The sequence below is a fragment of the Vidua chalybeata genome, chromosome 1, assembly GCF_026979565.1.
Source record: "Vidua chalybeata isolate OUT-0048 chromosome 1, bVidCha1 merged haplotype, whole genome shotgun sequence".
Classification (NCBI taxonomy): domain Eukaryota; kingdom Metazoa; phylum Chordata; class Aves; order Passeriformes; family Viduidae; genus Vidua; species Vidua chalybeata.
Window position 1 is genome coordinate 17,509,888 of NC_071530.1, and position 16,603 is coordinate 17,526,490.

At 41.5% G+C, this 16,603-nt stretch overlaps 1 protein-coding gene across 4 annotated transcripts in view; it reads right to left on the bottom strand.

The window, feature by feature from the left end:
• The window catches only part of KIAA1217 (KIAA1217 ortholog), a 178,075-nt gene that overhangs the window by 42,139 nt on the left and 119,333 nt on the right, over positions 1–16,603 (bottom strand). For all 4 annotated transcript variants that reach the window (XM_053945692.1, XM_053945687.1, XM_053945677.1 and 1 more), the window contains exon 6: positions 7,290–8,122. In XM_053945692.1, coding sequence (XP_053801667.1) covers positions 7,290–8,122 — 833 coding nt within the window. The remainder of the gene's footprint in view (positions 1–7,289; positions 8,123–16,603) is intronic.

Consider the following 16,603-nt stretch of genomic DNA (forward strand, 5'->3'; position numbering starts at 1 on the left):
GAAGGCTAACATTTGTGTGTTTATCTGTTTGCATAAATCCATATATTAGTCAGGTATGAGGGGACTTCCTCAGTCGGCTCCAAACCAGCCTTTTGCTCACCCAGGTGCCTACTCATACGTGCCAGTATGTCATTGACACACCACAACATGGACACACATCAGCATGGGACCTTCTGAAAAGGCATCCCTCTATTACAGCACTTAAGTGTGTGGGGAGACTTGCAGGAGGAAATTCTAACAGCAGGCTGTGGTTTTGGAAGATGGCTAGGAAGAAAACTCCTCAAAAAGCAAGTGGTTAACACCAGCAGCAGCGACTGATGAGAGAAGATGGGACACACAAACTCAGACACAGACTCAGCATGCTGCATGGCCCATCCATCACCACAGCAGCATTCTGTGCACATGGGAGCAGCCAAACTCTGGCCACCCCAGCTGCAGTTGCAGTTTGGTGGCCAAAGCAACAGCATCAATCAATAAGAGTCACATAAACTCAAATGTAGGTATCAATAACAGCCAAAAGCAAGCTGACATGATAAAAAGCAAGTAACCACCCCTGCTTGCAGACAGATGGCTTATCCAGGCTAATTATTTCATTCACATTCAGGGAATGAATGAGGTTTCCTGGGATAGCACACAGGTACCATAGCCAGGAGAGACTCAGAGATACCCAGAGGTTGAGAAAACAGGGCAGCAAAACAAGTAATGAGATGGTAACAGACACAAGCAGGGAAGAAGAGAGTGCTCAGTCAGTTCCCAGCCAGCAGACATGTTCTTAATGCAGTGCACACATCTTACTTTTCTGTCCTCGTGTTGAAAGGTATTTTGAAGGGTGATGAGAAGACTAGTGAATCTGACTTAATTCATTTCAAACCAAGAAATACATTACGGAATTTCCACTATTACAAGTTTTAAAATAAGAAACTGGTGCAGGTCACAGTAACCTTTGGAACAAAAACAAGTACTAAAACCCAGGGATAAATATACTTTAACAAACTTTAATGCAGCATTTTTGACACTTAATAATGAAAATATTTTTTTCCCCAGATAATCATCACAAAACCTTCCTGGAACTAAACTCAACTGGAAGTCTATCTGTTTTACCAATCCATAAATATGATGTTTTTTTCATCCCACATTAGATAATCTGGAAACAATTTTCTGCTTCAAAAGATATTACGGCAACACAAAGCTGATCTTGTCCTTCGCCATGAAATCTAGGAAAGTATGTTGTTAAGAGAGAGAGGGAAGTTCCAAGATAGGAGATGATGAAAAACGAATGAAATACTGGAATCAATTGCACAGAACACATTATTTTTCATATGGTAAAAGCATTAAGAATGTGAAGAATCTACATGTGCTCTGGAGTTACTCTGTTAGAAACCAGGCAGATTTTTCCTGTAATAATTTCACTGTAACACCCAGACTTGTTATGGCCATTAGCATCAAACATTTCAAAAACAGGTGTCTGAAAGGTGCCTTTTAGGCATTAAATAAAACAACCTGATTTTTGGAGGTGGTTGGACTGAAGGTGGTGGGAGGCAGCACGTTCCAGCATGGGCAGGGAGGGATGCAGATGGCCTGGTGGTGGGGCTGTAACCTGGGCTGATGTGGCTGGAGGGCTAGTGGCCCAGTTCTGTCACCACAAAGCCCCAGAGGAGCACGGACAGGATCTATAGTGGACCCCTTTGCCTCCAACTTCCTTATGCAGGGCTGGAGCAGACACTGCTCCAGAAGGGAGGAAAAAATCCTTTCCTCTTGCTGTGCAAGGCCAGGTCTATCAGGGACGCCAGCACTGCCATGACAAAAATTGTGATTTTTTGTTCTCAGCATTGTGTTTTCTACCCCTCGCTGTGCTCACTGCTGTGGAGGGGGGAGGTGGGACCAGCCTGTCCCAGCAGTTCTGCCTGCACTGGGCAGGCCACAGTTCCCAGGCATGGGACAGGCTGCCACTCCAGTGACATGGAAAGACCAAGGTTCCCAGGGCACAGGACAGGCTGGCACTCAAGTGACACAGTGCAGGCTGGGATGAGGGTCAGGCAGACAGAACAAAGTGGTGCCTCTGCTTGCTGCCACCAGAAGGGTGGTAGCCCGAGAAGAGCCAACCCATCTCTGCTCCCAGATTAATTCCCCAGATAAAGCTGCATCTCTCCACCACCCAGGAAGAGCAGGGAGGGTCCCTTTTACAGCAGTTGGGAAAGAAATGGCTATTTTATCAGCCCGAGCACAGAAAGGCATTGTTTCACATTGTTTTCCCATGAATGCTGGGCGAGTCAGAGGTGGCAGCACGGTGGGGGAGGAAAGGAGAGGACAAGGTCAGAAGTGACGCCCAGCAGAACTCTGTCAGACTTGGCTTTGGCTTCTCACAGACCCTGGCCAGGAAGGCAGGGACAGGCCATGTGCCAGCCCTCTTCTCCCCAGCAGCCTGACCCACAGCTCTGGCTCTAGGTATGTTCAGGAACTGGGCCCTGCCTTAGTGTCCTGCTCCCCAGATTCAGCAGGACCAAAGCCCTTGCTTCTCTGGGGAGCGTGCACTGATACGTCAGATTTAATCACGAGATTTCTTCCTCACAGATTCACTGATCTTTCATGTTACTCCTTCTATTGCAGTTAACTGGAAGTAATTCCAAGAAGGGGTACAGCATACTGCTGAATTGGTATCCACTTGTCACAGCAATGCCATTTATCGTAACATGTTACTTCCCTTTCCTGGGGAGATCTTTAATATTCACATCACTGAGAAGATAGTTTGTACATACACAGAATAAAACTGGTCTGTGTAACTGTTCATTCACATTCCTGTCCAACCCCAGGCTGTGCAACACGTCACCCACAACAGATGTACTCAAACACCAAATCTGCATCGTGAACTACCTGGCACACCTTCCTGGAGAAAAAATTTTCTGTGACTTCCTATTTTATAGTTAAGCTCCAAATGAAGCAATGGAAAGGGGGTAAGAGACAGAGAAATACACATTTCTTTCTATATCACTCTATTATAGAAACATTTCATTACAACTTTTTTACCTCACTGGGAAAATAAAGGAAACAGGAGTAGGCTGTTTTTCCCAATGGCTTTCTCAGAATCAAGTGAAGGTGTCTTAAACTTTATTGCAAATTCCCCAAAATAGATGAGTGAGTGGGTGTCCTGGAAGGGTGGGAACCAAAGATCAGCAGAATTCTTCTGTATTCTGCTTTCTTCCCAAAGAAGGATTCACAAAGGTGAATATGTCAGTCTTCTAAGGAGAAGATTTAACTCAAACCTCCTACATCTTGAAGCTAAAGAGGTAAGGAAGCTCTCAAACACACCAGGTGTTACACTATTTGACAACTCTTATCCCAGAGCCTGCATCTCATATTCCTACAAACAGTTCCTCTAACACAAGGAAGACAAAATACAGTTTACCTTTCCTCCATCCTGTATTGGTCATTTGACTTCAATTTTTATGCCTGGTTATTCAACACCTTTCACAGAGGAATATGCAGTTTTGGCCCTGTGAAAAGTGTCTGAGACAGTGTATTTGTAAAGCCCCCCTTATAAAATGCTCAGTGCATTGCTGATGGAGTCTTTCACTGTTCATGACTTTACAAAGTAAGGCCATTTTTCCAAATGGCTAGAGCGTCCATCTGTACTTCAACATATCAAACAATAAAGTAGTTTTGTGGGGGGAACAATATTTAATAATCTACACATGGCCATTACACTTTAGTCTTGAACTGCAAGCCATGAGCCAATGATGTGATTACATTTTGTGCTCAATCCAATTATCACCTTTTCTCACTAGTATGGTATAAAAAGAAGAGGACAAAAGTTGTGTTCAGGCAGAAGAGAGCCACAGTACACCCCAAAAATACTTTTGGAGGAAAAATATTCTACAGAGTTATCTTGCTGGTTTAGAGTAGAAGCATTTATTATATATATATTCAGCACTATCAAATAATCTAGAATTTTGCAACATGTATTATAAATGCAAAGAGTTTAAGTTAAACAGCATTTAATTTAATGCAGTTTTGGAAAAACATCTTCTTTTCCAATTTATCAACATTTAAACATCTGCTTTGCCTGTAGTAACTTCCAGAAATGTCCCACAAGCTACATAAATGAGCCATCCAAAAATATGACAGCAAATCGCAATTTAAACAACTCATGCTCACACACAAAAATTTACTCATTCTTCCACTAGACCTCAGATTTAAGAGATGATGACCCTTTGAAGGTGAACTGCTGTAAGCTGTTGTAACTTCTAATAGTTTCCTGCCCATGAATATTAACATCTTTTATTTCTTTAAATCTCCATGAATTTGTTTCTTCTCACTGTTGTAAAAGAACTTTCTATGTGACTCTTCTGGTAAATTAATTAACTGCAAGAATTTAGTCAGTCCTTTATATCACAGAAGTAGTTAACTTGGAAATAGGTAAAACAATTACAAGAAAGCATTATGTGAAGCAATTAAATCCCTCTCAACTCTGTCTTAAATAACAGGCTTGATGAAACTGGCTTCCGTGGTGGTGTCAAATTAAAATGGGAAACTCCAGTAGAAGAGCTCAGAAATACCATCTTTTGTAGATCCAAATCTGCTGCAGTTAATGTTCCATAGGTAATGGAACCATTTTCTTCAACAAAACCAGGATACAGTCAATGAGAGGTCTTATCTGTTTTAAGTACCCAACATATTCTGATAAAGTACAGAGATATCCCAGTTCAGCCTTGAACTGCAAAATTGAAAGAGGATAGAGATGGGAAGAGATATCCACTTTTACTTCTGACATTGTCACTATCCCTTTCAGTCTTTCCCCTGATTTATACTAAAACTTGCATTGTCCTGAGGTTGTGACAGTGCTACTTCGAGGAATTTTCCATAAAGTCATGACACAAGAGATGTTTTCTTTGCTCTCAGCACACTCCACTAGGGAATAAAGCAACAGCAGTGCTGAGATGATGGGTTTGGTGCCTGCAGGGTCCTCAACCTGCTCCTGAATGAGTCAGGATGGGGAGTCTCTCATGCCACAGTGAAGAGATGAAAAAGACCTCTCTCCTCGGTAGCTCCAAGGCTAAGAGCTGCACTGTCTGCCCACAGCTGACACCTCTGCACACAGGCTGACTGAAGATGCTGCCACGTGCTTGCTGTGGCCTGGCTTTCGGCACTTGGCATCAGCAAGTGGATAACGTACACAACAAGGCAGGCTACACCTCATTTTACCATGCCTGGAAGAAAATGAATTCAGCCCTATCTCTACATTCCCAAAAATACTCTTTTTCACAGAAGGAAGCCAATAATGTTTATGGGTGTAAACTCTAAGTCCTACATAAGGTAGGGGATACCATTCTGCCATTATGTACATCACCCTTCAGGTATCCATAACAACCTTGTAACAGCTCAATTCCTGATGAAGCAGAAAAAGAGCACCTGAACATGGAGAACCCCTTGTTTAGTTTAGCATAGTTTAAACAGTGTTTACTTTCAAAGTTCATGAAATTATTATAAAGCTAAATTAAAGCTTAGAGCATTTTGTGTTTGTAGAACTCAAACACAATTCTTAATATTGCAGTAGTTAGAAAACACACCAATTTGCATTAATTCCTTTTGATATTTACAATTATTTTTAGAAAGTCACACTTCCTCAAGGTTAAAAATCCCACAACCCATAAAGACAGCTTTCAAAATTATTCTTTCAGTGCCATGTGACTAATACACACCATGCTGAATTTTAAGATCATGTATTTATTTGGAAGTGCAATTATGCAAATGCTGTTTTCTTCATTGTTAATATATTCTGGGACCAGAATTAAAACACCTGGTGCAAAACTCCCTTTTAAGGAGCTGCAGAACTATCTGTGTAGTTTCTCTTTATCCATTCACAAACACCCTTGTGCATATCTGTGCAGCTGAGCGAACAGCTGAGATGCCCAGAGAGAAGACAGAAAATTGTACAAATACAAAAGTTTTTGGTGTCCTTCCTTATTTTCAATTCCTATAATGAACTTCGTAAAATTTTCAATCTGTAAATGGATTAAAATTGGCAAATTTACTTCAAATAATTTCCTAGATGTAATAATGGTGGCTTGAAATGAAATTTCAGATACCTGCAACTTTCTCTTGGAGACAGATACATCAAAATCCAATTTCACAGACTTTAGATTGTAATATGCCCTATCTCATACCCTTATGTCATAACTACCAAACTGTAAGCCTGTAATTTTTGTGCGTGGCTGTTTTTCTTTATGTTTTTCCATTTTTTTCCCCTCCAGTGGACCTCATAACCCACATTTTTTTTCTAGCCAAGCATGGTAAGCGGCAACTAATTATTGAGCAAGCTGCTTAGAGAGAGGGGAAGCCTAGGGTCTGTATGAAGCTCTGTATCTTTCCAGTGGTTAAGGCAATCAGCAGTTACCTTTGGCCTCTGTGAGCTCAGCATTTTCCAGCTATTCATCTTCACTTCCCTAAAGAGCTCTATAAAAGTTAACAGCACAAATAATACGCTAGAGATTAAGGCAGCTCATATAAATACACAGCAGCCGCCTGGCAGTGCAATGATTGTTCTCTCCCAGGGCAGGGTCTGAGGCAGGAGAAGCCTTCACAGACCTCTGTGTAAATGTGATCTTTGAAAAGACAGGAGAGATCATTGTCATCATTGCCATTGCACAAAAGTTAACAACAGTCAGGTCACCAACTGCTTGTGATGCTGGAAAAAATTATTTGGAACAGTATTCATGTTTCGATTTCTTCCCTGGGACAGACTTGCTTTTCTCAGCAATTTTCCCTCAAGGAAGATTATTGTAAACAACTGTCCTATTTTTATGCAAATTCATGCTTTACAGGAGATAAGACAGTAATGATAAATTCTTCCCATTTCCTAACACTAGATGAGAAAAACTTCACTCCATAAAGAACCAAAATTGTAATATCAGAGTGTCATTCTTAACGGGGGTGAAATATATTCCCTTATTAGCAGGAACAGAACATCATTTGTTCTTGTAACATGATCTGGCTGTCTGCAAAGAAAAATCCCAGTTAATCATTTTATTTTATTATATTTTTTCCAATGACTGAAATTTACACAAATGAAAATAACTAGGGATTCATCATGGGTTGACAATACTTTCAAATTAATAATGGATGGTGTCACATCTCCCCTAAATTGCTAACTACCTTGACAGACAGCTAATAAACACTGCAGCCTGGTGCAGCAGCCTCCTACACATTACATTGTCCCCAGTCTTAAATGACAAAGGATGTGAAGATTAGGAACGTTTCTCATTTGCATAAATTAAGCCCCAGCTCTGCCTTACCTTGTCTCCTTGTCCTTGGGCATTGTGGGTGACCCATAGCCAAAAGCCTGCTTGTCCACGGGAGAGGGCATTGCCTCGGCCATGCCTGGCAGGCCAACAGCACTCCGTGCTTTCGCATCCACAAACACGGGCGGTCCTGGCTCCTTTTTGAAGGACTGGCGGCTGGGGGAAGACCTGTCAGGCTGGATGGTGTGGGCGGGAATGTGAGGGCCATGGTGAGGATGAATATCGATCATTCTCATGTCAGCCACCCTGTGGGGTGAGGCTGGAGGTGTTTTAGAGCCAAGAGTGGGCAAATGGCTCTCCGGGTACTTCCGTGACTTTTGTCTGTACAAGGACTGCTCCAGCATTTCTGGCTGCATGGATGGGGTGCAGTAAGTGCTGGATGACCTCATGGCACTGCGATGGTAGGTCACAATGTGATCGGGGACATCGAGGGGGTGTCCGGAGTGCGGTGCAGCCACGCTCATCCTCCCGTCGTGAAACAAGTAGGGGTCACCGTACAGGCTTTCATTTCGCATCAGGGTAAGGTTTTTGTTACTCATGTCCTCATCCGGCTTCACGTCCCGTCTCTCCAAAATGGCGCTTGGGCTGGGCGATATCGAGCGTGAGGCTGGCACGCTGGACAGCCGGTCCCTGGGGATGGTGGCATTGCCTGGCACACCCATGGGCCGGCCCCCACCATAGGGAATCCTGGATGGAGAGGGAGGCATGGAGTGGGGCACCGGGGTGGAGGGTGGTGAGCTGGGCATCGCATGCAGAGGGTGTGTGGCAGATCCAGGGCGGGAACCACTTTGGCCATCTCGTCCTGTATAAGCAATTTCTCTCTGCATCTGGAAAGAAAAGGAAAAACACCTCAGATACAAAATTACTGAATGAGCAAAACATGATGTGGGTTGTCTACAGAAAATTAGGAAATAAAAACAAACCCTTGAGACAAAATAATTTTACATCTGCATAGATAAAACACTTTGGGACCTCAGTGCCTAACAAAAATAACAACCATAAATAGCAATAAAATGGGCTGTATGTTAAAGGAATATAAGAGGTTTAAAAAATGCTTTTACTTATGCAAATACCATCTCACCCTAATCTGATATTCACAGCTACTGAAGCTGCAATCAGGGGTTGTGGTGCCAGGTGTTCCACATACATGTAGCCACTGACAGAATTAAACAGTTTATTGATCAGACACACAGGCTAGAGTTCACTGATTCCAAAGCAGGATAAAAATGCTGATGCTCTGGCATCACAAACATATCTGAAGTCCTTAGACAAGAAAAAGAAATACTACAACTAATTAGCCTTTTTCCTCAGTGCAGGATTTAAGATTTTGCTAATGACTTGATGTGGCCTTTATTACACAAAGGATACACAAAGCATAGTAGAAAAACACACACATTCATTGACGATAACACAGTCAACTTATGAAAACAGTCTGACCCTATGTAACATGTGTCATTGCAAAGATAAGAGTGATTCAGAGGGTTTGTGAAACACATGCTCAGAAAGTCATCGAACATTTTATCATAGTTTTGCAAGCAGCAGCAGTAAAGAATGAGCAAGCAAGGAAAAGAAAAGGGAAACTTCCAAAAAATGTATTAGTGCTTTGTTAAGATAGGTTTGGCAAAAATCTGCAATGGACACGTGCTTTTGAGAGTGTAGAACCTCACTGTGCCCAGCCATGACCTATCTGGATGGCTGAATGTTGTCAACAACAGACAGGAGAAATTTTCCCTCTAGAAAGCATCATGTGCATGCCTGGTGCCCTTGGGGTAAGGTGGATGAACAGGAAGATGAAAAAGTCAGCTGAGGACTAACTGCATAAGGAAAAAAAATTATCATTTCTAAAATTCATGCTGACAATTTCATCTTCCCTTTCCAGCACCTTCAAGGGATTGTAAAAACTGCGTATCACCAAGCCTGACTCCACATTCCTAAAGTTAGAGAGCACAAAAAAATGTACAGTGGATGTTGCTGATCTGAAAGCTACAGAATTTTCCTCCCCTCACACACCTTGCTTTCATAATGTGACTGGATTCATTTTAGTTACAGTGATCCACAGCAGATGAAGCAAGAGGTTATTCCTGCCCCACCACAGGTTTTTCCACTGGTAAGGGAATTGCAGCATCAGTATATAAACAATAGATGTTCTTATCACAGCAGGTTCTGCACTCAGGAATTAGAAATTACTTTCCCCAGGGCCAGAGATCAACAGTCTGGAGTATCAGGTATTAGAAAGAAGAAAACCTGATTGTGGCTGGAACAATAATAAATAAGTGTAACAGAACAAAGGTGTGTACTGGGATGGGTCATAAATGAGCCAGACAAAAATTACAAAGTCAACAGGAACATGGCATAATGTTTTCATTTCCACAGAGAGTAAGTCTAGTCTGGAATTATAAATAAGATATAATTAAAATATAACTATTATAACAGTATTAATCACTTTATAAGAGGGAATTCAAGATAGTTTTCCATTGGCTTGAAGAACCACTGCAACATACTAAGTTATATTGTGTGTACTGACTCTGGCCATGGGCCAGCAGAAGAAAATGACTCCTACTGACTTGAGCAGATTTGGGATCGTTTTCTTCAGGGACAGGCAGATACAGATGCTTTCCACAAAGAGAAGAACCCAGAGAAAGAAAATCCTCCTAGATTTCTACTGTACAAGCTACACAATGTCCTGTTTAGTTGCTTCAGATAAAGCTACAACAAATGGAATAGTATCTGTCAAAGAAACCAGAGCCACTAGGATATGGTGGGTTGCAGTGAGAGGAAAATTCCAATGTTACATTGCAGAGAGGAGAAAATTTCCATGGGAAGATTTGAAAGCAACGGGTTTAATTTCCCCCAGTTTCTGGACTTCATATTCCTGTATAAGCTCATTCATTCCTTGTAAGTCAAAGCAATCTGTCAAAGAAAAATTCCTATTTTCCACCATAACATCTTTTAGATGGAATATTTTAAGATGGAAAATAATTTGAATATGGGACTGATCTATTGCTCAAAGTCTTGTGTCTGAGTACTATTGTATGCAACACTATTTACTTTTGCTTTTAAATAGCTCTTAGAGTACAGATCCTCAATCAAGGCTCCCTTGGGCTGGGCAGGGCACAAACACCTGGGCACCCAACCCCTTTCTGAGAAGTTCACCTGCTATTTTAAGCCAGAACTCAGGCCCTGGGTGGAGTGTACCAAAGGGTAGACTGTTGGAGCCAGAGAGTCTGGGGTGCCCAGCAAAGGTTCACTGGGGCATGTGGGCTGGGCAGCGACCTGAGCTGGTCACCAGAAGTCAGGCAGCTTTACCCAGTGGATTACAGTGTCTTCTGCCACATGGCTGGTATTTCCTCTCTTTCCACTTTTCTCTCTCCTCCAGACTCTTTACTAATGGTAAGTTTAAAAATGTGAAGGATGGTCTTTTCTTCCTTCTCATCTGTACCTCTTTGGTGTGATAGTCTAGGCACACCAAAGAGGTACACATGAGAAGCAAGAAAAGACCATCCTTCTCATTTATCTTTTCACCACTCTGTCATATATAGCCCACTTTCTGTGCTGTTTTCCATCTTCTCTCCTCCACCACAAACCCCCCACGTTGCTCAATAAAACCCCATACTCTTCTACATAGGCTCTCTTGAGCCACATGTTCCTGGACTTCGCATGACTCAGGTACAGAGAAAGAGGATATTGGGTTTATCTGAGCCTCTAAATACTGGGTGCTGTCCCACACAATTGCTTTGAGGGCAAAAGGAAGATTTTTTAGTGCAAGCACAGGATCATGTGCTTTTCAACTGCAGCCATGTAATACATTTACCTGAGGGTGGGGATTTCTTTAGCACATAGCTCTTCCTTGTTCCTACTGCCTATAGACCTTACATCCTTGAAATGGAAATTTGTCTTATCAATCTTTAGGTTAAAATATGGCAAACAGCTAGCAATCATTTCTGTATAAAACATTTGAGGGAAAAATCACATCACTGAGAATCCTTCCCTTTCTGTAGCAAAAAAGATTACACTATGTTTCAACATCTGCTATGGAGGGTTTTGGTCAGTCGAACAAGACTTAAGTCTATAAGACACAGATTTAGCTAATTTTTTTAAAACTGAGTCTCTATATGCTAAAGAGTCAATGTTCTATAAAACCAGTTATGTTCTTTATTTCAAAGCCTCTTGGCACACTGGATAACTTGCTATATTTTGAAAATGTCTATATGCACAAAGTCAGCAAACCAGCAAACCATCCACCCAGGGGGGTACAAGAAGCCTTGCTCCTGGTGGCTCACACAGAGGACAAGAAGAGCTGGTCTCTGTGCAGCTAGCAGCTGGGGCATGCAGAGCCGTGCCTGCATGCACCAGGACAATGCCAGCCAGCAGGGCAATGCCAGCCAGCAGGACAATGCCAGCCAGGAGGGCAATGCCAGCCACCAGGGCAATGCCAGCCAGCAGGGCAATGCCAGCCAGGAGGGCAATGCCAGCCAGGAGGGCAATGCCAGCCAGCGCCCGGCACCAAGCCTGCCGCTGACTCACGGTCACCACACCAACCCTCCTGCTCAGCATGCAGCTGGATACCAGACACACAGCCTGACTCAAGCCATTATCTGCTATGATCTCAACGTGAAACTTGGGCAAAGGGAAAAGTAGGCCAAGTTTCTGACCTGGCAGCTCTTCCCTCTGCTCTCCTAGGCCTCCTCTACATCACCAGAGAACACAGCAACTGGCTTTGCTCCAAGATTTTCAGACTGCCAAAATACCTACACAGAGCATGTTCCCAAGATGAAGGTTATCCATGCACTCTCTTGGAGACACTGGGGAGTTCCCAACAGACTCCATTAATCACCTCTCAGCCATGTGAAGCTATTACTTTTCTACTCTCCCTTTGACACCCTGCACTTCCCTGAGGAAAGTGCTTCTATGCTCTGCAAGCTGGATCACCCAACAGTAAACACAGGACACCTGCAAAGAATTTTATTGAGACCTTGCAGTCTATGATGAAAAAGCTACAGAAATACTAAGTACTGATACAATACTGATAAATTAAACTGTAAAGAAATCTTTTATGAAAATTGCTCAACAGAAAAAAAATCCTCTAAAAGTAAGGCAATCCTGTTGGGATCTGTGATATTTAAATGCTCCCGAGATTGTAGAAAGTCTCTGTCTTTCAGCCCCGCTGCCAAAGAAGGAGTTGTAATTAATCTGTGCTGGTTTTCAAGGTTGTTTATTTCTTCTTATCTAAAATATTTTCTCTCTGACCTGCAGTAGGTCTGTCTCACAGGACAGCGTGCGGGGCTCTGCCCCTCAGTGGGATGTTACAAACATTCTATACTAGAAACTACGTGTGCTATATTTACAATAACGTGCCAATATCCATCACCCATGTTGAACAGTGTGTCCCCAGCCTAAACCAATAGAAAAATGCCAACACCACAGTGAAACATGGAGGGCATGAAGAAGAAAAAGGACAAGGCATGCCCAGTTTCCTCCATCTTGCCTCCTTTGAACCCCTTATCTAGAATCCTAAAATTCTACTTTTGCACCCGTGCCACACTAATTACTACTTATATCAAACACTCAGAGCTTGTAATTCATCCTGTAAGATTGGAAATTCTTTTCCATGGACAGAGATCAGAGACAGTGTCTCTCAGGGCTCTGTACCTCTTGGGTTTCTGACCCCCTGCCAGGGTCCCAGACCTTCCAGGGCAGCCAGAGAGGGATGCCCTGGATTCCCACACACAATCCTTTACTTTTCTAATGAGGAAAGACTTAACTAAAGAACCCTCAATCCAACAACAATAAAATACATTAGTTTGTTCTGTCTTCATAAAAATAAATTGACAACTTTATTGTATTAGTTGTCCAAACCCCTCAGCTTCACCATTAGTTGCACTATATGATAACACTTCTGTCATGACTGATCTTTCAGTCCAGTTGGATTTGGAGAGCTGAAAGCACAAATCCACTTTTGAAAAATATATTTTTTTTAAATTTTAAATATTTGAAAATATTTTTAATGTTTCTAAAATAAGATAATTTACAATGAGAAAAAGTACACTTGAAAAGTGCAGAAATGGTAAATAGTTAAATGAGAATTTTAAGCATCTGTACCAAAACTATCTGTCTGAAAGCAAATCAGACAGAGGCTGTGAGAGGCTGTCACACTTGTCTCTTCTTGCTTTCTCGTAGAATGCCTTCTAGCACCTATAAATTTCCCCATTCTATTGGGTCATTACAGAAAAAAATCATGCTGGTTGCAGTTGTGGGTTCCTTCAGCTGCCCAATGTCATTATTTGAAAACTTCAAACACATTAGCATAATTTTTAGCTGTTTCTGATCAGAAACTTTTCAATGATATGTACTTTCAGCAGACAACTCTAATCCAAGAGAGCTGAAACATTTCATAAAAGCATCAGTAAAGACAAAAGCTGGAAAAAAAACACCTAGCAGATTTCAGTCAACAGTGATGTTATTTCTTACCAGACATCCCTGAGGTGCTCTAGAGCTTTGGCTTTCCAGATTCATAGACCTGGGTCACCTTGGTTGGAGTCTGATCTGGGGTAGTCACCCCAACTCTTCCACGCTCTCCTCAGCAGGGTGGGTGCTTGGTAGTTTGGGGTTACCAAGCAGTGAGACATGCTGGGGTTTCAACGGCCATCACTCCTTGGCAATGCTTCCAGACTAGAAGTTTACTTGGCAATTTTGGCTAAGAATGGACCCTCTCATGCCCAAAAAAATTATTTCAGACCATGAAACCACTGACCTTGCCTATGTTGGAACTTGGCCTCAGTTGAATCCAGCCCAACAGTACAAGGTTCTAGGAGCTGCCAGGGTTCACAATAGTTTTTCATTATGGGAACCACACGCTGGTAGAATAAAACTGATTTCATATGTTTAAATTTCCAATGAATGGGGAAGTCCAAAACCCAGCTAGCTGTTCTTAACATGTTTCATATCTTTCTATTATTTTTTCCTGGCTAGTTTTCCAGAAAAGGAGTTGCAGAGCTCCCTAAGAAATCTCAACATTTATAATTAACTTCCCAGTGTTAGCATGCACCTAGGTTTCAGTTCATTCAGTCCTTTTGTATAGTTTTGTTATATGCCCAGCTGTAAAAACCTCTGTATTATGGTGAAAGGAGAATTGAGATAAAAACAGAACATCTATGAAACAGTAACTTTCTAGGGTCTGATATGGTGGATATGTCAAGGGAATAACTGGGTCTTTCTTCTTCCATTTATGCTCTTATTTTTACGGTTTTTTCTTTCCCTTGATGAACAGCAAGACAATCAGTCAATATAAGATGTTTCTTAGGATGAGTCTGCGATGGTTAGTGACAGTGAAATCATCCAGTCCTCTAGTTTCTATGTTCATAGATTACGTTTTATTTTGGCCGGGGTCAGCTAGCTAGAAGTTGACATGAACAAAATAGGAGAAGCAGAAGGTGATGCTCACTCTCTTAGAAGGTGGAATTTAGAGGACATTTTAGAGGAAAGGAGGCATTCCGACTGAAACATACTTAGGTGTTGTCACCATAATACCCAATATCACTGTGACATCCAGTCCCCTTATCTTTCTCCCAGTTGTGCAGGTGTGCACAGAGGTTATGGTGAAAGCACGATTTGATACTCAAAAGCAGAATTTCTAGAATACCATACTGTGGTTACCAATACATTGATTTGAAGCTCAGTCACACCATCATTTCCCTTGCCATACCACAGAACATCAAACACATTCTTAACATTATTTTCCCTTATTTTATACATATATGTTTAATGTACACTTGTATATGAATCCAGTCCCTACAGTAATCCAAATGTTTTATCTCAAGGTATTTTACATGTCTCAGTATGTCCTTTTATATCCCTCACTACGTATAAGCTTAATTCATACCATATCCTAAAGCTCCCATGGGGAAAACAAATAATACCTAGTTCACTTTTTACTGAATGTAAAACAGGTCCATAAAATTCTAAGCTAACCACAAAACAAATGTAATGGTAATATCAAAAATAATGTTTGAGTCCTTCACCTTGCCTGTAAGTCAATGTGCATGCTGAAGATGGAACATGCAAACAAGCAGAGAGGAGAGTTTGCAGACCAAATGCTACACAGTCTACTCTTCTGGGCATAATTTCTTCAGCTATCTGGATGCTACCCTGAGTAATTGTTTTCACAATTTAAAATACTAGCACTCTTACTACACTCTTAGACAACATTGTTGCCTACAGACCAATAAAACAATTTTTGATAAGATCTTTGCTTTGAAGTAATTAAAGTCACTTACTGTTTCTTAAGGAAATCCCTCGGATGGCTACAGCAGTGAGATGAACAGTTGGTTCCACTTCTTCTAATAAAGTACTTTTTGCTTTCAGTCTTGAATATCAATCCTTGGTCTAGGGTATAATATTTTGTATATCTATGTCTTCTGCAAAAAGGTTTTGAAGCAGGAAAAAGGTTCCTTTTTCCCTCTGCTCACACCAGGCCATCTTGCTTTATCCGGTCATCTAAGTAACGCCGCTTCAATAGACTGAAGTACTTTTCCACGTGACAAGCCTGCAATTTCTCCTCCCCTTCGAAATTAGTCACTAAATAACCTCCTTGGCATGTCACCCTTTCACAAACTGTGCAACACTGTGATTCAGTCACTCAATCATTTTTTAATGTGTGCCTATAAGATGCATAGAAAGAGACTAACATACTGGAATGAACCACAAAAGAGACTCGCAGAGGGGAAAGCCATAAATAAAATAGTGAGTAACCTCTGCTTCAGTAACACAGTGCATTTCAAAGACAACACTATGAGACCTATACATATTCATTCCCCAACAGGTGAAGACCTCCAACTATTTAGCAAACCCAGTAGACAGAATTCTAGAAAATAAATTCAGCAAAATAAACCTTAGAAGCTTTTCACCTCCTCAGATTGGTAGTGCCACTGTAGAAGGAAGCACAAGCTCCTACCGTGGAAGAGATGTCTACTCATTAACCAGGCACCTGAGCCACTTGGATAACCTGAACTTCGGGGTCCCCATAAATCAATCCCATAGTTATCTCTGCAGCCATTATGATTTGGGTTGGTTGTTGGGTTTGATTTGTTTTGTGGTTTTTTTTTTTTTTGGTTTTTTTTTTTTTTTTTTTTTTTTTTTTTAAAGAGGAAACAATATAAAAGGTAAATACATTTCCAAAAATTAGAACAGAAAGGATGCTTCACTCCCTTCTATCCCCTCACACAAAAAGACCATTAGAATATGGAAATTGTCTCCTTAAAAAGCCATTTACAGCCTGAAAGAGATAACACTTAAATATCATAAGGGAAAAT